We start from the raw sequence: 24,056 nt of genomic DNA on the forward strand, positions 1-24,056 counted from the left end.
AAAAAAAAAAAAAAAAAACAGGTCCAACATCAAAACAAAAAAGAATAAATCCTGCACACTATCCGCACTTGCAAATGTATATAAATTTATTCCACTCACAACGATGCCTGATGAAGGTCCGAAACGTTGTGAGTGAATACATTTATAAACATTTGCAAGTGTGGATAGTGTGCAGGATTTTTTTATTATTATTATTTCAATGAGTCTCTTAAAATATTGGATAATTTGACATTTTCATGACAAGGAAAAGTCGGTTCAGGCTGTAAAATGTCATGTGGTGCAACTCCCCAGAAATGTTATGTGATTAATAGTTCATTGCATTTCTTTAAAAAAAGAAAAGAAAAGAAAATATAATTAAAACTAGTCAGGGTGTAAGGAAAATGTTACAATTTATGTTACATGTATATACTTTTTACTTGATGGTTAGACCACATGACATTTTTGTGTTACTGAATTAAGACGTTTCTTGAAAATGGTATAAACCTTTTTCAGAACCATATGAAACCACCATGAAGTGCTTTTGGCTGTTTGTGTATAAGTGAACGTGTGCGTTTGAGGGTGTGTGGTCAGGAAGATGCACCGTTTCCTCCTCATGCTAAAGGAAATAATAGGGGCCTAGGAGTGATGAGTATGCCAGAATAAGCTCCACTTCCCTTCCCATGTCAAGACCTATAAATACTCCAAAAACAGGAAGTTAGGAGGGAAGGATTTGTGGGCAAACTTTAATCCTAGATAGACAAACTTCTCCCCATATTACCCCCCCCCATTACCCCATTACCCCGACCTCTCACTCTGCCAATACTCACACATGTATATACATATACAAAAACATACCAATGCACTCTGCATAAAGAGTTTCCTTGAAGTTCTCAATCATGCATATCTTTTTGTAACAGAAGACCCAAGGGTTTATAGTAAAATGAAAGAAGGCGATTAGATCAGGGTGTAGCTAGCATCATTTAAGTACTGAGGTATCAAATTGATTTTTTAAAGTCATACCCATAATATCAACATTGCAATACTCAATACTTCAAAATTGGATTAATCTTAAAAGTAAAGTGTTTACTTTCTAGCAACACCAAACAGAATTTCTTAAACAGTCCCCTCATCTGTCATTGGCCAGACAGACAGACAGCCCCACCCCCAAACTCACACTGTTGGTTGAGCCAGTTTTGCTATGTTCTGCTGGCCAGGATGCTCAAACAAACAGAACAACTGACACATGGCTTACGTACAATATCCATGTTGTCAGATCAGAAGGAAATTAATATCTTTATTCAGAAAGGGTGCATTAAATTGATCAAAAGTGACTGTAAAGACTTTTAATAATGGGTTCAAAGTCTTTCTATGTCAAATAAATGCTATGACTGCCAGATCACCATGTGTAAATCTTTGTCACTGTCCATCAAGAAATAAAAGAGAATATGTGTTTCACTGGGATTTGCAACTGTCTTTTCAGAGCATGTGCGTGAATTGTGCGTTTCCTTTCTCTGTTTCACAGGACAGATGCCAGACGGGGTTCTCAGGGTCATGAAAAGAAGGAAGAAGGGTGAAATCAGCAGATGTAGTGATGACAGGTGTGTCTTTAATCTATGTGGGATTCTCCCTTTTACTGCGTAGTTCTTTTCTGCCTTCATTTGTTGCTTCTGTCCTCCTTTCCTATTTATGTTTTACAGTAATTACACTGGATAATTATATTGCTTCACTGCAGGCAATGACTGGAAGCTGGTGTTCTGTTAGCATAACGAGTCTCTAAATAAGGAAGTGTTTACAGTTGTAGATTTTATAAGTAAGCATTATGACATCATGTTCTTTTGAACAGTTTGAAATTGGAACTGGAACTTGGAAATGTCTCAAGTACCATGTATGAGACAGTGATGGTAGTCGTTCACCCTGCAGGGATGACTGTGGTACATATCCAGATTGCATGTTACAGGTGTCGAGCTAATTTTTCACTGTGTTTTACGATCTCTCACTTGATACGTTCACAAGAAACAACCCTGACATCCCCCATTCTACAGTCAAGAAACAAGAAAAAGGAAGGATAATGGAAATCCCATTATTGATCAGCAACAGCATAGTTTTCTAAGAAGAGCAGTTAGCCGGACTGTTCGACTTTTAATGCTGACTAAAACTCTAAACCCAAAAATAAACCCTTTCATTCATCTTCGAAACACAAATGGAGGCATTTTTAATGAAACCTCCATTAAAAGTTCATTCCACCAAATTTTGATGCTTCAAAAAGATTATAAAGACATTATAAATGTAATCTATATAAACTGAGTCGTTCAGATCTTCTGAAGAGACGTGATTACTTTATGAACAGATTTCATTTAGGCTTTTATTCACATATAAACATTGATCAATGCACATACATTGAGCACCTTAAATATAGACGCCATGTCACCCAGTGTATGAATTTTTGTCATATCAAATGGAACACTTAATGTTTTTTCCTATACAGGAACATTTGCTGTTTTCCATTTGAAGGAAACATTTGGATTTTGCCATTGTCTTCATCATGTTGTGCCCCTTCAGCTATGTAGGGAAGGCTGTGATTGTAAAGTGAAAATTTCCAACATTACACTACACTAATTTGTCTGTGCGTTTTTCTGTGTGAACACACTACTTTCAATCTATAACAATAACTATAACATTTGAATAATCGTTTTAATAGGAGGAATTCCTATACCACAACTATAACAAAATTGAGGAACAATATCATTAAAATCACTTTCAGAGTGATTTTTTTCCATCTAATGAATGATAAAAACATTGAAAGCCTTTCAGAATAGAAGGACGTCAGGAAAGCAGCAGGTCCTGATGGGATTTCTGGCCGTGTTCTGAGGTCCTGTGCTGATCAGCTCGCTGGCTTGTTTACATCCATTTAAAGAGCTTGAGCATTTAAAGTGGCAGTATGACAAAACTGCAGCAAACAGAGAATTTTCGTGCGCTCATGTGGATGCTAATATAGTTATGGTAGTTGTCATTCTTGGTTATCAACTGGCCTTTATACTACAAAATTACTTTCTCTTATCAAACATGCCTTGTTAGTGCATAGTCTCTTGTTAGCGTGTTAGTGGCCACTCCCATCTGCCATATAGCCAGTTCAAATTTACTGCTGCTCTTCAAAAAGCTCATATAAGAAAGTAACAGTTCTAAGTGACCAAAGTTGGACATTGAGAACATGTTGCGCTTCTGGTTCATCATGGCATAAGAATGCCAAAGCAATTAAACATGCAGCCTTATCACCATCACAAATATAATTAGCAGGGTGTGGGTTCATGTACTGATACACTTCCTGACCATACAAAGTATGAAAGCGACCAGTTTAAAAGTTAAACATTGACAGTGATGTTCAGTCTAAAGGTCTGTATCGTTGCCTGAAATCTAATCGCCTTCTCTTTTCTTTCTCTTTCAATTTGATATAAGCCATTAGGGAAAATCAACGTTTCCACATCTATGACCTCACACAGGAACCTCTAAAGCTTGCAAACATATTTTGCTCCTGGTGCGGCTAACGTCACTGTGACCAACTAGCTTAGCCACAGGTGCTTGCACAGAAAACTGCAGGGAAAAGATTTTAAGACTCCCGCAAAGAGAAAACAAGACCGATGAGTATGAGTATGAAAGGAGTGTAAACTTTCAGATGGAGACTTTATTATCAGTTTAAAAATCAAGCAGACTTGTTGTAAACACAATTAACTGATCAAGAATACAGTAAAAGCAGTAATGTGAAATATTATTACAGTTTAAAATAATTTTTCCATTTTAATATATTTTAAAATTGTATTTATTCCTGTGAAGGCAAAGCTGACTTTTCAGCAGCCAGTCTTCAGTTTCACATGATAGTTCAGAAATCATATCATTCTGATTTAATCCTCAAGAGTTCCTATTATTATCAATGTTGAAAACAGTTGTGCTGCTTAAAATTTTTGTGGAAACCGTGATTCTTTTTCTTCAAGATTCTTTGATGAATAGAACGTTCAAAAGAACTGCGTTTATTTGAAATAGAAATCATTTTTTAACATTATAAACGTCTTTGCAGTCACTTTTGATACATGTAATGCGTCTTTGCTCAATAAAAGTATTTATTTAGTTCAAAAATAGAAAGTTACATAAATAGAAAAGTTACATAAATGCTCATAATCTTTCTCTAGTCTCCTGTTCTAGAAAATAAAGTATTCGCTGTAATCTCAGGACGCTTTTATAATGATGTGTATTTTTGAGAGTTTGAAGGTGACAGAGAAAATCTTCATAGTGGGTCTCAGTACAGAGACATATCCGAGTGTCTGTATAGGCTGGTGGGGAGGACAGGTGTCAGACCAGGCTGGGCCCACATGTCAATGCTCCCCAAGGAGAGCGAGAGCGGCTGAGGCCTCTCATCCCCTATTCAAGCCTCGGCTTCTCTCTTTGAATGGAAGAGGAAGAGTGGGGGTGAATGGCAGGTGATCCTGTCTGAGGACCATTAATAACCCTTCACAATTTTCGCTGGCTTCATCTGCACTGTTCTGATCAGAGATACTAAGTATATCTCACAACCAAACTAGTCATACAACAAAAATTCACAGTAATTAAATAATAGTGGATTAGTAAAGGGCATACTGGAAGGCTTTCTTATGAATTTGACTAGATAATGGTTCACTACAGTTGTCAAGATAGTTTCCTTTTCTAATAGTAATCAAACATTGATTCATATATGGTGTTACAAGTTGTTTAGGATGTTGCATTCATACTATAGGTAGTTGTTTAACATTAAAAGTTGAATATATCCATCCTAGTATTATCTCAGCAGTCTTAAATGAAAAAAAAAGAAGACATATACAAAGTAAATTATTTCAGGATTTATTGTATGAAAAAATATATATATGTGGACTTTTTGGACAAAATGCACAATACATAAACATATATACATTTATCTTTCATAAATACAAATTATTTACAATCCAATTAAATAGCAGGAATATCTCAAAATGTTGTACAATATTGCATTGTTAAATCAAGAAAGACTGTATAAAATATAAAAGTATCTATTTGGTTTAAATGGTTTAAAAAATTAAAGAAACAAACAAATGCCATGTACAGAAAAAGGAAAGGAAAAAATTCTACTCTTTCAAAGAATCATGATCTTACATTTTTTTTTTCTTTTTTGAAAAAGACCCAAATGCAGAGGTTCACAAAACCAGGAAATCTTGACAATGATAAGGCTATCGGTTTGAACCAACTGGTACTTTCGAGCCTTGGGAATGTCGGAAATAGCTTAGCAGCAGTGAATGTTGACAGGATGAAAGCTGTACACAACAGCATCCATCATGCACTGCTGGTTAAACAATTTGTACCCAAGTCAACCCAAATATTTTCTGTCGAAAAACATACAAAGTTTTTTTTTTCAGTTTTTCTAAGGAGTACCTTTTTCATTGAGCTATAACACATTGAAAGATGAGGCACTTAATTAAGATTGAGTTTGGTTTGAATGAACGTCACTGATAGTCAAATCCATTGTAGGCACTAAGTAAAATCATAGTCATATATAACTGTAGATTCCGAAGACAGTTGTTCACATTTTTCACAGCCAAAACAGCTTCAATAACTTTGATTGCTTCTCATCACAGATATGTCTATAAATAGCATTTCGAACCATATCCAAAAAATAAAAATAAAAATACTCCATGGTCACAGTTCCAGATCCTTCGGTTGCATCTCCTCCACCCATAAGGCTGATTGATTGGGCTTCATGTGATTCACAGAGTGAGATGAACTTCAGGATGCCTGTTTTCTTCCTTTTCAAGGCTTCTGTGATTAACGAATCCTTGATTCTGCCCAGCTCTTCCAGAGAGTTCTTGCTCTTTATCTACATTTTAAATATGATGAAATATATATAAATTCTATTTGGGTCATTTAAAAAAAAAAGGGGGAAAAATAGTGCAAATAATGCAAGTTGTTCCTCAAGTCTTCAAGTCTTTTGCTTTGTCTTCGCAAAATCATTGTCCATAACAAGAAGTAAGTCATTTTACTCAGCAGCATGAATAAATAAATAATATAATGTAGATATAATATATACTCTCTTCACGTCTTCCTTTTGTCCTTTAAGACTGTAAACATTTTCGGGTCAGGCCCACTGGTGATTGAGGTGCTCCAGATTGAAGAATACTGTTAAACCTGAGAAAGAACAGAAAGAGAAAACCATTAACGCATGTTCTTTAAAAGCATCACACTGAAATCATGATAAATAATGAAAGAACTTAAAACAATGTCTGAAGATGCTTACCTCAGTAGCAAATACACATTGTTCTATGTGTTCAGGAATGATGTACACAGGGTGATACACTCCCTCTTTTGGATAATTCAGTGGTGGAACCAGCAATGCAGATTCAGAGTTTTTCCTGAAATAAAGTAAGCACATCAGTGTTAGTTTTGCACACTGATGTCAGTAAAATAAAAAGCCAGAAACAAAGAACAAAATAAAACAAGACATGAACTTACATGTCTAGTTTGTTGTTTGTGGGTTTTTCGTCAATGCTCATATTGTAGTCCACCATCTTCTGCTTGTAATTTGATTTTTCATTGGAATGACTGTCCACAGTGGTGGATCTGAGTGCCACATCTTTATTGGACACCTTAAACGGACCACCAGGAATGAGCAAGGCCTCCTTTTCTCGGCCTAAAGTTGAAGCCGGGGTCAAAGAGACTCGGTTGTTGACGGACTCCAAGTCATTGCGCAAGGTGGTGGAGGTGATTTTTTGGCTTTGTCGCATCTGTCTCAGGACCACAATGGCGGCGCAGACCACTAGGGTAAGAGTAATGAGGCCTAGAGTGAATGAGACCACTAGGGCCGCTGAAAGAGGAGAGCTGGCCACAGCAGGCTTGTCTTTATCCTCGCAAAGTGTGCCCATGAAGCGTGGTGGACACTGGCAGACGGGCCCAGAGAAGTGGGTGTAGCAGGTCCCTCCATTCTCGCAAGGCTTGAGGCTGCAGGCGTGAGAGCGGACAGCACAGTTTTTGCCTGAGAAACCAAGCGTGCATGTGCAGGTATAGCCATTGATACCATCCACACAGGTGCCAGCATTTTGGCAAGGGTTGTTTGCACAGTCATCAATGTTGATTTCGCAACGCAAGCCTGAGAAGCCGGGGCGGCATCGGCATATCAGTCTGGTACCCATATCATGACACTGGCCACCTTTAAAAAAAAACACAAGGGAACCATATTAAAGCATTAGCCTAACAATGAGGGAACTTGAACCGAATAGCCGCTTTTCCACTGTCAGGCCAGTGCGAGCCAGGGCTTACAACGAACCGGGAGGGGCCAATGGGCTAGCACCTCAAGCCGCGAGCCCAAAATCATGTTGCGTTTCCACTGTCGGGCCAGTGCTACTCTAAAAACCCACCCTTAACACACCTCTCTGAAGCAAATGTCACACAACATCACCATTTCACCAGCGAAGGGAAAATTAATGAAAGCTATCGCAAAACGAACTTGACATAAGCGGACGCTTCGTCCTTTAAAAAGACTCCAGCATCGATATTTTACCAATGATTTATGATAAAAAAATAAAAAAAGTTACAGTGACAGTAATTTAATAATGTGTGTCAGAAGTGCACATCAGTGATGCTAAATCCAACTAATATGTATAATTATTTCAGATAAAAAGAGAAAACACATAGGCCTACTTGTTCAGTCGTGGCTGCTCCGTTTATTTGTAATCACAGAAATGCACAAAACAACTCAGTCTAGAGGCATACACGTATAACACATTAGAAAAACATTGATAAAGCCATATGTTTCAACTTTAGAAAGAATGAGACTTTATATTAATTTTCCACGAAATTATATAATGTGAGGATGTTTGGGCGCTGTCCTGCCTCACTATACTGTTATCCTTTCAGCCAAAGCAACAGCGGGAGCTCACAGACCGAAAAAGCATTATGAGTTATTAAATGGATATAAAATGTATTACATATGTGGATGCAGAAGTCAGAAAGACAGAACAAGAAACCAAATAAATACACGATTAATCATATATGATTTGTCTAAGTTCTTCCAGCGGTCTCTGGTATTTTCAAAAGCATAATGTGTATTTATTATTATGCCGATGGTTAGAATACATAGCCTTTAGCATTGCATATAATAAATTTCTGCCTCACACAATGAACAGTTTTTGTAATTGTTTGTTATTTCAGACACTCGCTGGTGTCTGAAGGTTAATTTTAAAATAGTTTAAAAATTGTTTTGAATGTTTTAAATGCTGATTTTAGCTGGTAGCTTGATATGAAAACACGGGAAATGAGAAGCGGTGCCGACCGTCTCCTAACTCGGATAAACTCCGCCTTTGAACATAACCACTCCCAGCCCCAGTTGGCCTGCTTTGGCCCAAGGTATTCGGCGGGCCAAAAATCCCTGGCCGTTGGCCCCGAGGAAGCACCGACGAGGCACGATCAAGCCCCGGAAGTGACAGTGGAAACACGACTGGCCCTGGCACGCACTAGCACGCTCGCTTTTGGCCCGACAGTGGAAACGCGGCTAATAATGGCAAGGGTGTAAACCAGGGCTAGTAATCATAACCCTTGGGAAAGCAAGTCTATTGCTTTATGACATCTCTATCTCGCCATTCATATCAGTGTAAGAGCCTCACTGGAGTCTGTTCTATCATGCATGAGTTGTATATCACGCACAGTGGATGCATCTCAAAACAAAAAAACTGAAGGTTCAACATGCTGCTGGTGGCGATGACACTGGAATGTTGTGCATTTATGACTGAAGATAAGGGGAAAATATACTTACCATTAGCACAGGGGTCGCTGCTGCATCGGTCGATTTTCTTCTCACAGTTGGAGCCCATGTAACCAGGAGGGCAGAGGCAGGAGTAGCCAGCAGTTCCCTTCTCCATGCAGGTCCCTCCACTGAAGCAGGGCCCGTCGGCACAGGTCATATCGCTGACCTCGCAGTTCTTCCCGTAGAAGCCTTGAGGGCACGTGCAGGTGTAATCATTCACCAGATCCTAAGAAGAAGAAGCAAAAGCCATTAACATTCCTGCTCCAAGGACAAGAAAGGACACGACTGTAGATTGTAGTTTCACAACCGGTTGCTTACATTGCAACTGCCTCCGTTCTTGCATGGGTTGCTGTCGCACTCGTTGGTCTCAATCTCGCAGTTTTTGCCGCTGAAGCCAGGCTTGCAGATGCAGGTGTAGCTGCCCTGGCCGGTGTTGGTACAGGTGGCGCCGTTCATGCAGGGCTTGTGATTGGTGCAGAAATTCAGATCCTCGTTGCAGAACAGGCCGCCCCAGCCTTCCTTGCAAGTGCACTGAAAGGGCTGGTTGCAGGTGCCATGCAGGCACCCCGGGTGTCGCTGGCATTCGTCACAGAGGGGGCCCTGCCACCCGAGGCGGCATTTGCACTCACCGGGGGCCTCACAAGAACCATGCTCTTCGCTACAGCCAGACAAGCAGATGGCTGTTTAAAAAGGAGAGGGAGAGAAAGGGGGACATTAAAATGACTGGGCATCATAATACAACCCCCCTTCTGGAGGCTCAGACACATCAAGTATTTGTTAAGTACTAAACTAAGCAGCTGGGACGCACACAAAAGAAACACATGCCGTCGTTTTCATGGAAGGCAGAGCATATTAGGTTTCAGCGCGTGTCCTTGTTAAATCATGCTCTTTGCTCCTATTGTTACAGTGAACAAAAGCAAACTGGACGTTTGTAGCCGCAAGAAACCGTTGAACTTGCCCGCGTTATTTATTTCCCCGCTAATGTTCGTTTATCCAAGCGCCAACAATTATGTACAACATTCAAAAAACACTTACGTTCTGCGCAATAGTCGCCTTTCCATCCAGGCAGGCAAATTCTGTTGCCAGCGGTGTCACAGTTGAAGTGGCCGAATGCGTCGTTCCGTGGGCGGCAGAAATCCGAGCATTCCTCGCCGTGGTAGAATTCATCGCACACGACACGATAAGAAAAGCGCAGTTGGCTTTGCTCTCCGAGATGCACGTCCTGGGACCAGTCCTCGCCGATGGCGAGTCTTCTTTTGGTGGCCAAACGGCTGATCATGTTGTTGATGTTCTCTGGATTAAATAAAACATCAGTTAACATATTGATCTACAGGTAACAAATACATGTTGTGTAGGCTACACTACTAAAACTACGCAGGTGAGGCAACAGTAGGGCGCACACCTGTAGACTGGTCAGAGGACTCTGCGTTCCAGGCTTCGATTATCAACGAGACGATTCCCTGTAATGCCAGAAGGCTCTGTTTAATATTACATGCATTATACATGCATACATATATACCTAAATACGAACTGATAATGAGTAGGCTAGTATGTCATTTTGAGCTACTCACCGGCCACTTGAAATTAAAAGGCAAACGGATATGCGCACTGCTGGAGACGGAGTCTGCGTTGAATATTCCTGTCATTCCAGTGCCGTAAGTGCACGGCGGCTCTGGTAGTATGATGTCATGTGAGTGCTTCAGGCAAACGCGGAAAAAGATCTGACAGTCACTGGACCGTTTACACACACTGCTTGAGCTTGTGAAGGAGTGCACTTTCAACTCAAACACTCCGGATGATTCCGCCTATGGAAATAATACAGGACTATTATTAGCACGCTGGGAAAGCACTTGTCAAAGACGCGGCTTACAATACTTACAATAGGTGTGTTACAATAGGTGTGAAATACTCACCAGATGCGCTGATAACAAAATTAAAAAACACTTTAATAAAACAAGAGCCATTTTGGATCTTCTTGTCTGCTACTGAACGATAGCAGACTGCGAGAGTAGTCCGATATGAATGTTTGTAGTGGTATCCACGATTTAAGAAAAAAAAAAGAAAGAAAGAAAGAAAAAACAGTTAAAAATATCGTATTTCAAAGCAAAATGACTTAACTATTTAAAAAAAAAATCTTAATGTCGTCTATGTTGGAGCTTACAAAGCAAAGAGAAACAGATTTCTAACTCCAGGGGACTTCGGACCTGTTACCTTTCGTGGAGTGTGGACTGCGTTTAAATAGCAGCCAAGAGGAGGCGTGGCCTATGCGAAACTCATAAATGTGCTTTGATGGATTTATTTGATGATTCCCTGAACATCATGACGCTTTAAGTTCATTTGATAGTAAAAGAGATATTACAGCACAACATAAACTTTACATAACACAGGCATTTGGAAACTATACAAAAGTAGGCTATATGTTGACAACAACCAGCAATTAACCTAGTTAAATATTAACATTATCACATTGGTTTTTAAATGAATTCAAACATCAAATCACAATTTATTGGACATTGCTCCACATTGTGTTCCTAAACATTATAGGAATAAATTCTAAACTTTCTTTAAATATGTCCGGGGCGTAATTAAACCTGTGCCTCTTGTCATATAGCTATTTAAGGATGTGCAAAGATGTGCAGAGGGTTTTTTATGTCAATTTGTAATTCTTGTATTCTTACCAAGTACGCACACTTTGTGTTTTCTACGATGTCGCGTGCCATGTAATTTTCTAAAAAAAAAGTTTGTTTTCGTCTTGAATGGTCGTCACCGATCGCGGAAAGGGGGGTGGGTTGGTCGGGTGGAGGGGATTCGTACATCCCCTTTAATTCAGCCCTAAAAATCTGTAGGTTCTGACGCGTGTGAGTCGTTAAACCGGCAAGCGCTTTATTGTGCCCTGGAAAGATCCGGAGGGCTCTTTTGTTATCTTGGGTTTGGATTGTAGGTCTTTGGTAAAGAGGGTGAAATGGTGGGGGGTTGCGCAGGGCATTTAAGATTGCAGATAATTGCTTTCTGGAGTAAGAGTGTGTGTATGTGTGCGGGGAGGGGGCTCTCGCTACAGCTGTATGATAATCCTTGCACCTGCGCACTGTGTTTGCGCTTCGCTTTCTTGATATACTATATGTGTAGCTAAACACACCAACTTGTCACCAGGTCACGACAATATGCATACGGTAGAATATTCCCTCGTCGTCTTCACTGATTTCATTATTTTGATTAAGTTTAAACAACCTCTTTCTTATATAAATGACATGCAAGTTTATTAATACGCTAAATTAGAGCATGCAGCAGCAGTTGCTGAAATGTTATTACACGCGAGCAGAAACTCAAAATGAAGAACTGCAGGTAAAAATTCAATTTTTGAGTTCACTTCAGTTTCTGTCGCACCATACTGGGCCATGTTAAGGTTAAACAGAGGAGACACGCGCGAACAATGCGCAGCGTTCCAAACTGTTGCTCGTACTTTAGTGATTTTCTATTGTGATTCGAATGAGAGCAGCGCGTGCCTCTGCTGGCCCCATCTTTACCCCAGGCACGCTTTGCCCACTGGACGGCACCATATGATTAGGGGGGTTAGGAAGGGCTGCTATTGTTAATTTATTGTCGGACAATTATTTAGACAGTCTGGTTTCTTGGCTTCTGATGGACACAAGGAATACGTAAACAAGAGTTATATTATCTGTGTAAACAAGAAAACTGTCTCAGCAAATAAACAACTGGAATGGCGTTTGGTTGAATACACTTTATCCATACAGCGGTTATGTGGTTTAATGCAACAATAGTAATGGGTATATATGTCATTCAATCATATAATGTTAATATGCCAACCGATTAGAGCTATTAAAATATGATTGTTAGTATAAACTGTATTGGTTACACAGGTGGAAGGCCGCACAATGACTCACAAATGCACAAAAAAGACTTTCCAGCAAAAAATAACATAAAATGTTACATAAACACTCTAATATACAAAAACGATAACCATGATAAATTAAAAGATTAGCAAGTAGAGAATATTTCTCCATAAATTATAAGACAATTTAAACTTTTTATTTATAAAAATCATTTGAGTATTTCTGTGGTGGTTTGTGTATTTATTTGCATATAAAATGTTAACCTCTTGTTAATGTTTATGTAACATTTTATGTAGCCTAAACAATGTAACATTGTTATGCAGTTTGTTTATTGCTGGAAAGGCTATACTTTTGTTGAACCATATGTCATCTGCGCCCTTAAATATCATAGGGCCTATATAAAATTTGAATTTTTTGTTTTTTTGACGTCCCAGTCCCATGATGTGTGCCCACGCTCGTTGATGCGCGCTATGGGGTACATGTTCAGCAAAATAGGTGTCGTGTGCTCATTATGTTCATTCGACAAAGAGAGTGATGAGGGGAAAGCGGGAAAAAGTCACAAAATCAATAGCCATCTGGCTCAATCGAAGACGCGCATGGTGCATCTCTGATGTTTCCTGATAGGTGAATGATAGATCAAACTTACACGAATCCCCTTTCCCCCGGGGACATTAATACGTGTAATAAAGTCACCACGGCAGTAGTTTCATTGCTTGCTTTTGCGGCTTACAAAATTAAGCCCTAGATGTTTTGCTTTGCGCGCCAGTGCTTAACACTTTCCCATCCACGTGTCTAACATCCAAACGGTGTAAGAGCCGTCGCTTTGGCTGGGATAAAACGTGTCTGTGACTGGGTGCTAGTGAATTCTGGGGGGAAGAGGAGGAGAATTGGCACATGGGGGTGAAATGACACATGGCGACAGTTATGGTGAGGTGTTAGCCAGTGGCAGAAGGCGTACCCATAAATATGAATGGGTGCCCCTCTGCCAAGGTGTGAAGTGCGACACGTGGTGCCCGACGCAGACCGGTTCCCAGGCTCCCTGCACGTGCTTGATGCTCCGAGGCGTCACTTTATTCGCATATCATTTGTTCACACCTTTGGGAAACAGTCTGTTGGGGTTAAGCTATGGAACTGGCGAAATCATTTAACAGGTCAGCGAAAACAGTTCCTATGTGCTACAGAAAGTCGAGCTAGTGTTGGGAACCGAGATCTATTCGGAAAAAGATTCCGTTAAAAACGGAACCTAATGATTTTTATTTTTACGGTTCCGTTATACTGTACTGCCTACAGTACGAAACATCAGTGGCGCCTGCAGGCGTACGGCTACTGTGCGTACCATGAGACTGACTTGAGATTTGCCCCGCAAACATTTCAGCAGTTATTAAAGGCCTGTGTGTCCCGTATTTCTGTCGACCCTTTACAGTTTAGAATGATGTATTACTCTTACCTTTATGAGCAAAAAATGACTGCGTATTTTAAGTTGTTTCCACTGTTAGAAAAAAATGCAAGTGATCGCGCTGGCGCCTCCATGTGCTGCAGAGCTTCAGCTTCCACTCTCCGCACAAACTATTAGATATGCGTCTAACAGCGCACATTAATGTAGGGTAAACATTTAAACTAACATTGTGATATGCTTGAACTGTTTTATATCTATAGATTTTATTTTAGGCAAGTCGTGATGATTTGAGAAGGCTAAATTGAGTTTCCACTTTTAGAAAATAATGCAAGTGATCGCGCTGGCGCCTCCATGTGCTGCAGAGCTTCAGCTTCCACTCTCCGCACAAACTATTAGATATGCGTCTAACAGCGCACATTAATGTAGGGTAAACATTTAAACTAACATTGTGATATGCTTGAACTGTTTTATATCTATAGATTTTATTTTAGGCAAGTCGTGATGATTTGAGAAGGCTAAATTGATCAAACATAGGCTATGATCAATTCACTGTCTGCCGCTGGCCGCTTGGTCCTTACTAAAAAACACAAAAAACAAAAATGCTCCAAACGTTTTCCTAAATTAACTTTATAAAAAAACGAAACGAAATACAATCACTTTTCCATTACATACAAAACTGAACTATTTTAATAGCTGAAACAGTAGTAGGCTATAAGCTTTTTTGGGAAAAGGGGAAAAAAGCCCCCCCTTCAAAAAAAAAAAAAAACTGTGCGTAGCCTACCCTCGGAAGAAATCCTGCAGGCGCCCCTGCGAAACATCGTATGATATTATTATTAAATTATGTACTCAGATTCGCGAAATAACTCTTATGAGCTGGTTCTTCTGAGTGAATCAAACACATGCAGCGTAATAGTGCGATAATCCGACTCCCCAGCGAATGACTCTTAAGAGTCGGCTCTTTTAAATGAATCATAGACACACGGCGTAGCTCGAGTCTTACGAACCGGTTCTTTTTATTGAAACAAAAACACTTAGTCGGAGCTGTTACTGAATGAATATAACTTACTAAAGGTAGCCATGTCCTAATCTAAATTATGTATTTAAGGCTCGTCAGACTATGTTATTGTTTGTTGATATGACAACGTTTAGTTAAAAAATATTAATTAGTCACAGGCTATATATAAATTAAATGTCACCACATTTTTGTTTGAATGTTTTCTCAGTGTTTAGGAACAATATTAGACTAGAATGCGTTTTCGGTCTCATATCCCTAAGCATAACATGGTGTGATTTTGCAGAGATATTCAAAGGTTACCATGAGGCCATAATGGCACGTGTCCTTCTGTCAAACGCAAAGGTGTGACATTGACAAAAGTTTAACACCTAGCATTTTGTGTCTCTCAATTGCCTCAAATTGTGTGCGTTCTGAAGCGTGCTGCTGGAGCATCGGCTCGGTCTGAGAGGTTATCACATTATGTGGGTTTATTTTCGTTTCACTAGCCTAATGTAAGAGGTTTTTCAGTAATGTGTATGAAAGAATTTCACTAAGGTCGATCAATGTTTTTCGTTTCACTAGTTTTTGTATGAGGCTTTTCAATAATTATGGCCTATATGGCCCCTCATAGGTGTGGGTGTTATTTTAAGTGCACAAAGATCGAGTTAGACTGTTGAAGTAAATGATACAGATAAATTGATTTAGTGCTAGATTCTAATTCACACAAGACAAACAGAGGAACACAAACCGTTACAAACAATAGCTTTTAAAGTTTCGTTTAAATAGTTGCAATTGGTAGAGTATGCAATGATTTAAAACTAAGATTTCTAATATTTGTGCAACAAAATTAAACGACACACTAGAAATAGCAGTAGTAAAATTCAACCATTTAATTCTGATTATATTATTAAAGCAATGTGACATATTTTAGCTAAAGCCAGAATATCATTTTATCAAAACCCTTTGCACTGAACATTATTTGAAAATGGCAGGAAATTACAAAGTTGCGCCTCAATTTAGCATTTTGTGTCTTAATTGAGCATTTTGTTTTCTGAAATAAGTACCACAGCCAAAAAAAAACAAAAAAAACCCAGCATTAGGTAAAACAACTGGGCCATAATAATGCACTGGTAACAAAAAAATAAATTAAAAAAATTAGGAATTAACGATTATTTAATAAAGCTAAAAATGCATAGTATTAAAAAAAGAATTCAAGTTAACATAATAAAATTTCACAATTCATACTGTTTCCCCCTCAAAATTCTGAGAATTGCAAAATGTCAAATTCTAATAAAGTTAGAGAGATATAAATTGAGATATAAAATCAAAACTCTAAGAAAAAAAGTCTGAATTGTAAAATATCAACAAGAGCTGCAAGAATTGCAAGATGTAAACTCAGAATCGCAAGTTTCTATCTCATAATTGTTTTCCCCTCAGAATTGCAAAACCATAATATATTGTTACATTTAGACATTTAGCAGACGCTTTTATCCAAAGCGACTTACAAATGAGGACAATGGAAGCATTCAAAATCTTGATTCGAATGACTTGATTCGAGCTGCGACCGGTAGCCAGTGCAAGGAGATAAAGAGAGGTGTAACATGGGCTCTTTTGGGCTCGTTGAAGACCAGTCGTACCGCTGCATTCTGAATAATTTGTAGAGGTTTGATTGTGCTTGATGGAAGTCCAGCCAGAAGAGCATTGCAGTAGTCCAGCCTAGAAATGACAAGGGCCTGGACAAGAAGTTGTGCAGCATGCTCCGTTAGAAAGGGCCTGATCTTTCTGATGTTGTGCAATGCAAACCTGCAAGATCGAGCGGTCTTTGCAATGTGGTCTTTGAAGGTCAGCTGGTCATCAAAGGTTACACCAAGATTTCTGACCGAAGTTGATGGGGTAATTGTAGAAGAACCTAGCTGGATGGAGAAATCATACTGTAGAGTTGGAGTGGCAGGGAAGACAAGAAGCTCAGTCTTTGCCAGGTTGAGCTGTAGGTGATATTCGTTCATCCATGCCGAGATGTCCGCCAGGCAGCCTGAGATCCGTGCAGCTACCGTTGGATCATCTGGTTGAAATGAAAGATAGAGCTGTGTGTCATCAGCATAGCAATGGTAGGAGAAGCCATGTGCCTGTATGATGGGACCCAGTGATGTTGTGTATATGGAGAAGAGGAGGGGTCCAAGAACTGATCCCTGAGGAACCCCAGTGACAAGTTGATGTGCTTCAAACAGCAGATCTATAAACCTGTTTGAGATTTTCCAGAATAGAGCTGCGCTATTACAGCTCGTACCTGCTAAAAACATCTGTTTTGGTTCTGATTATCATGTTTATCGATGCGTTTTAAACCATATGAGTTTAAACTTCTGATATACTGTTTTCTGAGCGCACACATCCGAAGCACACGGACAGAAAGCGGCTGTCACAGCATGTGAGTACTAAACTAAGTTTACGCTAAAAACACACGAGTTACAAAAACAGTCGGTTATGTCTGTGAAGGTAAACAGCTGGGAAATAAATTGCATGTTTATTTTAGATCTGTGTGGCAGCAGCATTATACAGTAAATAAATCAATAAATCTCCTCTGAGGCTGGGACTCTAAATAGTGTTCTGTGCTCGTCTGTGCAGAGAAAGACAGAACACTTAGCATGTTTTGCTCAAACTTTCGCCATGGCATTAGAGCTAGTACACCGTTGTCGCCTGTGAAATCAAAATGATGGCGCCGTGAGTGGAAGCTTACAGATTAAGGGGTGGTAATATTATAATGAGATCCCTTTGCCACGTCACCAAGGGAGCGAAATCAGACGCGCTCATTTTTTCAGACGCTTGCAGAAAAGGGCTTACCAAAACAAAGTTACTGGGTTAACCTATTTGACGTTGCCTTGGTTGGTAGATGCACCGGGGACCTGATTATAGCACTTAAAACCTGGAAATTCAGATTTTCATGATATGTCACCTTTAAAGCATATATAATTCAAGCTGATTTGCTCTGGATGACACCTTTAAGCACAGAAAAAAATACCATGGCAAAACATTACACACACATTATGTTATGGTTTGTTTATTGGAGATATTCTGGGTGTCACAACAAAAGCAATACAAAGAACATTCCACGAGCACATCCTCAGACATGATGGGCCATTTCTGTCGTGAAGAGAAATAGCACCAGATTGAGCTCTTTGTTCGGTTCTCTTCAACACTGCAACAGTATCATCATGACAAAGACAGTCTCACTGGCAGCATGAACACAAATCCAAGGTTTTGCGTCATGCACCGTGTGCTGAGCAGACATTTTTGAAGTCTAATATCAGGCTATTGCCTACAGCAACAGTTATGGGTCTGAAATAGGATCTACTTGATGGAAACAGCATCAGTTTTTCAGTTCACGTGGTGCTATGCAGTTCTTTGTTCTTGCAGAGATAAGGGAGCCAAGAAGTGGACAGGAACTGGTCCAACCACCCTGAAACAATTTCTAATCAGTGAGATCATACATTATGGCACCATATCTGCTGTCCACAAAGTGCTATTTTCCACAGGAATGGAACGTCTTTTGGAAGGTAGCATTTCTTCAGTGCAGCTGATTGGATGTTTTTTTCCACATGCCCTTCTGCTCCCATTTTTCCCTTCCTCCCACATACACTGTCCACCTGTTTGACTATGATCCTCATCTCAGTGGCTGGTCACAGTCGAGGCGGGACTGTTTCAGGTGGGTGTGAGCAGGACGAGTCCTCACTGCTGCTTCCGGGACCAGAGACGACCTGCGATGGTACCTAAAGAAAATCCCTGTTTTTTCTGTTGTGCGAGCTCCGAAAGTCTCTGTTCTTCTTCCTGTACGTGCGAAACATTCATGCAGTATTAGTAAACACCACTTTATATGCCATCTGACAAGGAGAAAGAAATGTAACGAGTACCTGTGCAAGCTGTGCTTGTCTTCTTTTGAAGGCTTCAATGGGGTCTTCCTCATGGGCATAGTTCTCTAGCACTGAACGTACATCCTCCACTCCGCTGATGGCTATAGCTACACACCATTTACAATTGGTCAAATGATTTGTACAAATGAAACTCCCATTTGCCCGGAACTCTTTTCACACACATGCATACTCACTTTTAAGGAAAGCAGCCAAGTCATAGAGTGTGCGATCCTCTGAGTTGCCATCCCACTTGCACAGTGCCAAGCCATTGAAAGGCTGTAGACCGAAGGCCTCTCGCTTGCAGTCCACCACAATGACTTTAGAGGAGTCTCTGTTCAAACAAGACACGTCCTGCAGGACAAACAATTAGTGTCATTAGTGAATATCATTCAAGCGTATGCACCATCTACTGATTTTTACCAACAAGGTTATTTAAAAAAAAGTTTTAAATGTGCAAGGTGTTTTGACAAGTAAAATATCCCAGAGTTAAACCTTTAAACCTAAAACAAAATAAAAAATGACAATAAAATATAAAATTAGACAAAAGCAATTATTTAATACATAAATTATAAGTATAATAATTTCTTAAAATATTAAATATATAATATAATGTACAAAAACATACATGATTAAATTAATATATAATTAGTATTTTTATAGATGTTTATATATATATATATATATTGTTTATTTGTTTATAACTTCGCGCCATGCCAGCTACTACAGCTTTATTCATGGCAAGAAAAAACAGAAAAAGTACCAAAAAAACTAAGATGAAAGGTAAATTAATCTATCTATCTATACAGTATTTATAGATAGATATATATAAACAAATTTCATTTTAATAATTTGATTAGTTTCTTTGATAATATGGTCTCACTTCATTAAAAATCTTTTCTTAAGAATCAACTAAAAAGGAGTTCATCAAAATATGCTTCAAAGATAATGTACTTGAAATACTGCTTATTGCTGTTGCTATCATTTTAATGATAAAATTAACAAAATTAAGAATATAAAAATAGAAATATATATGCAACTATACAAATTAAATTATATTTAATATGAATTATATTTCTAATTCTATTAATTCTATACAACTATTATTTTTTTCATTTACATTTTACTTTACATTTTTAGACTTGTATCTATCTGTATATATGCTGAACATAGCAGTCTTTTTAATTTTTTTTATTAAAATGAATGTTAGCAACAACAATGTGATAAAAGCCACTCTAGGCTGTGTGGTACAGTGATTTTACTATGGTTAAATCCCCAAAACACCCCTTACCTGTGGCAAAATCACCGCTCGGTGCCTTGCGGCCTACTGCTTCAATAGCCCTGACATCTAGTAAATTAGCTCCAGTCTACTTATCACAGCTATACATACAAAATACATACAAACTGAGGTTAAATGTGACCTCTCACACCCCCAAACGTTTCTGTGACACTGATGCGAACCATATTTACACCTATGCATTTGTGGAGGGGTGCAAAGACTTAACACCAGCCCATTGGCACCGGCATTCACCAGCTCGCTCACACACAAACACACACTCTCTCCGGGCCAGCTGTCTCAATGGTGGTCCGACAGAGCAGATGGACAGGGACGCTGCACTCTCTCTATCACTGAGGTCATCAGCATCCCCCTGAGGGACCGAAAAAAAAAAAATTGCGTGTGCGAGAGATGGAGGGCCCCCGAAAAGAAAGCCCTCTTGACGGTGGCACACTCCGTAGCATTTACAATAAATTACCCACATCTGCCTTCCCTATGAGGGACACCCTGAACCCCACCGGGAATGAGAGTGTGTTTCACTGTATTTGTTATTGAGTGTATGAGCGTGCATGTATAAGTAATGAGATTTTTATGGATTATTGCTACACGTGACCTTAATGGCATCTAAATCACATTCAAAATGTGAAACCTAATGATAATTAGTATGTTTATGTGAAACCTAATGATAATTAGTATGTTTATGCACACGTGCCACGCTACACACCTGCCAATCAAATCCGTCCCGCCCCCCTTTCTGTGTTGGGGGTGGGGAGCAGCATCTACTGGTGTCATATCTGTGCCAAACGGTTCACAGAAAGGCTACCTTGGGAAACTGAGCACAGTTGAGTTTTACATAAATACCAGGGAACCTTTCTGTCATGCATCGCTCAAAGCGATCAAGTTCATGCTGGCCCAAAATGCATTATGCTGCTTTAGCTTTCGCTTTTAGTATCAATCTTGTCATGGCACCAGTTTTCTTCACACTTCTCATTGCTTTTCCTAAGTGTATAAGTTGTTAATTCTTTCATCAGCAGTTTTTCATTCACAGTTCTTTAGAAGACACACTTATCCAACTTGTTTGCTCCTTCCCCCACCCGCTTCTGAGAGCCAGATGGGAGGTGAGGGAGGGAGAGAAGAGGAGAGGGGATGAGGGTGAAGCGGAGTGAAATAAACATGGGTTGGCAGAAGGTGGATGGAGAGAGAGTGCTGATGGGGGTCTGGTGTGGACAAGGCCAGACAGGCAGTGGTGAAATGTGACCGAAGCGAAGACCTATTGCGCAAATACACATGCATACACTCATGTCTGTTTCTGTACGATCAGAAGCAGCTATGAAGTAGCGTGAGTGTATGAAATGTTAACCATTTCAATTCAGCACATTCAATTTAAAAACACTGTTAAATGTATTCTTTAGCAAATCTCAAAATGAATGAATATATATTTTTCATACTATACATTATAATACTGTGTAAATTTACTTTGATTAATGACTGATTTTTTATTTTTATTTTAATTTCTGTTTTGTTTTTTAAATGTAGACGAAAAAAGTATATACTTTCAATAAGATCAGTTATCCACCATAAAATAAACGTAATTATTTATAAATATTATAATTATTTTATAAAACGCAAAACAAAAACAAATTGAGATCAAAAGACATTTGCTCTAATTTGTTTTAGTCCATTACTAGCAAACGTGTTCTACAAGTTCAAATGTAATATCTTGAGATTAATAATAGTACTTTAACATGCAATTAAAGAAATTGAGTTAAAAGAATTACTTTACAATGTTTTATACATTTTTTGAAATGTTTTTGAAAGATGCGAGGTATGCTCACCAAGGCTGCATTTATTTGATCAAAACTTCAGTAAAAACAGTAATATTGGGTAATATCGTTACAATTTAAAACAACTGTTCTATTTGTGATGCAAAGCTGAATTTTCAGGATCATTACCCCAGTCTTCAGTGTCACATGATCAGAAATCATTCAAATATGCAGATTTGGTGCTCAAGAAACATATCTCATTATTATCAAAAGCTGAAAACAGTTGTATTACAGTTTCTACAAAAATATTAAGCTGAATATATTTTTCAGAAATAGAAAGTTCAAAAGAACAGCATTCATTTAAAATAGAAACTTTTTGTAACATTACAGATGTTTTACTGTCCCTTTTGATCAATTGGATGCATCCTTGCTGAATAAAAGTATGAATTTCTTACAAAAAAAAAAAAACTCAGTAACTCCAAACTTTTGAATAATAGTGTAGAATAAAGAATAAAATAATAAATAATGCCCTTCAGCAACGTGACACTGTATATGATTATGGTTGCTAAAGTTGATTTTAAAACCGAATTTGAATTTGTACACTGTAATGCAATAGTAAATTTGATCTTAAGCGTTGTGCACCATTCACAAACGTAATGAGGAGAAAGCTTAGGTGACGGACGGCCTAATGAAGGAAAAAGGAGGGGGCAGAAGGTTAATGAGGCCTGAGAAGAAAGATGGGAGGAGGAAAGGAAGAAACTGCTATTGTCTTGGGCTGTTAAGAAAAGAAAAAAAGAATAAGGACATAGCAGTGGGGAAATCAATGGGTGAACAGAAGGACGGCATGCAGAAGAGACACGGGGGGTATCGCACCATAATGTTGCCCTGGTCATTCAGGAGAGGGGGCCCATGGGGCGGGATCTTGAGCAATACTGTATTACATACACATGGAGGAGCTTTACAAATTGCCATTTGTAAGAAATTAGGAAGTTAGCAAATGTACGTCTGTGAATCAGGATTGTAGCATGATAATGAGCACATTTTGAAACTTCACAGTTCTATGAATGAGTTTCCCCAGAACACGTGGACTTTGGTAAAACCAAACTATCAACATCTGTACAAGAAAACATTATAATTTATGGTTAAATGAGCAGCATCTATCTGAGGCCAGTGAAATATTTCAGTGTTATGCGACATATGGCTTATCTCAAATACTGTGAGTCAAACGACTCGTGGCCATGTAGGGGTGAAATACCAGACAGTTGAATTTTTTATGGTAAGTGGTGGACACTGTTTACAGGAACAGAGAAGTGTCCTAAATACTGAGAGTGAGTTTGCACACATCACCAACAAAGCATGATATCGAGAAGCAGATGAATAGACAAGCAGATTGTGAAGTTTACCTTAACATGGTGGCCCTCCATGTAGCGTGTGGCATCTCTGAAGAGCCGGTACATCACAAATCCTTGAGGGTCTATACTGTCAATCAAGGGGTACGCCGTCTGTTCACACACAAACATACAATATTATGTGTTCAGGAATCAGATCAGAAGCAGATTTGGAGAAATATAGAACTTGCTCACCAATAGATCCTCTGCAGTGAATGGGTGCCAGTTCAAATAGCTGATAAAAACATCAGCATCCATTGGTGAGCAAGTGATGCAATGCTAAATTTCTCTAAATCTCAAAATGAGAAAACAAACTCGTCTACATCTTGGATGGCCTGAGCTTTGAGTAGATTTTCAACAATTCTTATTTTTTGGGTGAACTATTCCATTAAGTAAAGTAAAACATAACATAGTCGAATCAAGACATCTAAAGTTACTCATAATATCATATTTAGCTATACAATATTGTCAAAAGCATAAATGACAAATGCTAGTTGCTCTAAAATTTGTGAAGCATCAAGACTTTTTTTGCACAGCTAAGTCGAATCAAGACATCTAAAGTTACTCATAATATCATATTTAGCTATACAATATTGTCAAAAGCATAAATGACAAATGCTAGCTGCTCTAAAATTTGTGAAGCATCAAGACTTTTTTTGCACAGCTAAAATGCTGAATTGACATTTGCATGCATTAGAATAAAACAAAGCCGCAGC

General features: G+C 38.9%; 2 protein-coding genes across 3 annotated transcripts in view; both read right to left on the minus strand.

Annotated features, from left to right (window-relative positions):
- Positions 1-5,080: 5,080 nt before the first annotated feature.
- LOC107657561 (delta-like protein C) lies at positions 5,081-11,047 on the minus strand. Of its 2 annotated transcripts, XM_016445704.1 has the most exons (9): positions 10,684-11,047; positions 10,342-10,575; positions 10,173-10,230; positions 9,806-10,063; positions 9,089-9,450; positions 8,780-8,996; positions 6,484-7,177; positions 6,269-6,383; positions 5,081-6,159 (listed from the first exon to the last, which is right to left on the minus strand). In XM_016445704.1, exons 1-9 carry the CDS (start codon positions 10,732-10,734, stop codon positions 6,154-6,156), a joined length of 1,995 nt encoding a protein of 664 aa, XP_016301190.1. In that variant the 5' UTR covers positions 10,735-11,047; the 3' UTR covers positions 5,081-6,153. The 2 variants fall into 2 exon arrangements, with proteins under 2 accessions (XP_016301190.1, XP_016301191.1); XM_016445705.1 differs by lacking the exons at positions 10,173-10,230; positions 10,684-11,047 and having other exon boundaries at positions 10,342-10,384.
- A 7,144-nt stretch (positions 11,048-18,191) lies between these two features.
- LOC107657563 (mitochondrial import inner membrane translocase subunit TIM50-like) overlaps positions 18,192-24,056 on the minus strand; it is a 32,404-nt gene continuing 26,539 nt past the window's right edge. The window contains exons 8-11 of the mRNA XM_016445706.1: positions 23,356-23,454; positions 19,111-19,267; positions 18,917-19,023; positions 18,192-18,833 (exon numbers count right to left, since the gene is read on the minus strand). Coding sequence (XP_016301192.1) covers positions 18,735-18,833; positions 18,917-19,023; positions 19,111-19,267; positions 23,356-23,454 — 462 coding nt within the window. The 3' untranslated portion in view covers positions 18,192-18,734. The remainder of the gene's footprint in view (positions 18,834-18,916; positions 19,024-19,110; positions 19,268-23,355; positions 23,455-24,056) is intronic.

Source organism: Sinocyclocheilus anshuiensis, unplaced genomic scaffold (genome assembly GCF_001515605.1).
Source record: "Sinocyclocheilus anshuiensis isolate Anshui unplaced genomic scaffold, SAMN03320099.WGS_v1.1 scaffold255, whole genome shotgun sequence".
NCBI classification, from domain to species: Eukaryota; Metazoa; Chordata; class Actinopteri; order Cypriniformes; family Cyprinidae; genus Sinocyclocheilus; species Sinocyclocheilus anshuiensis.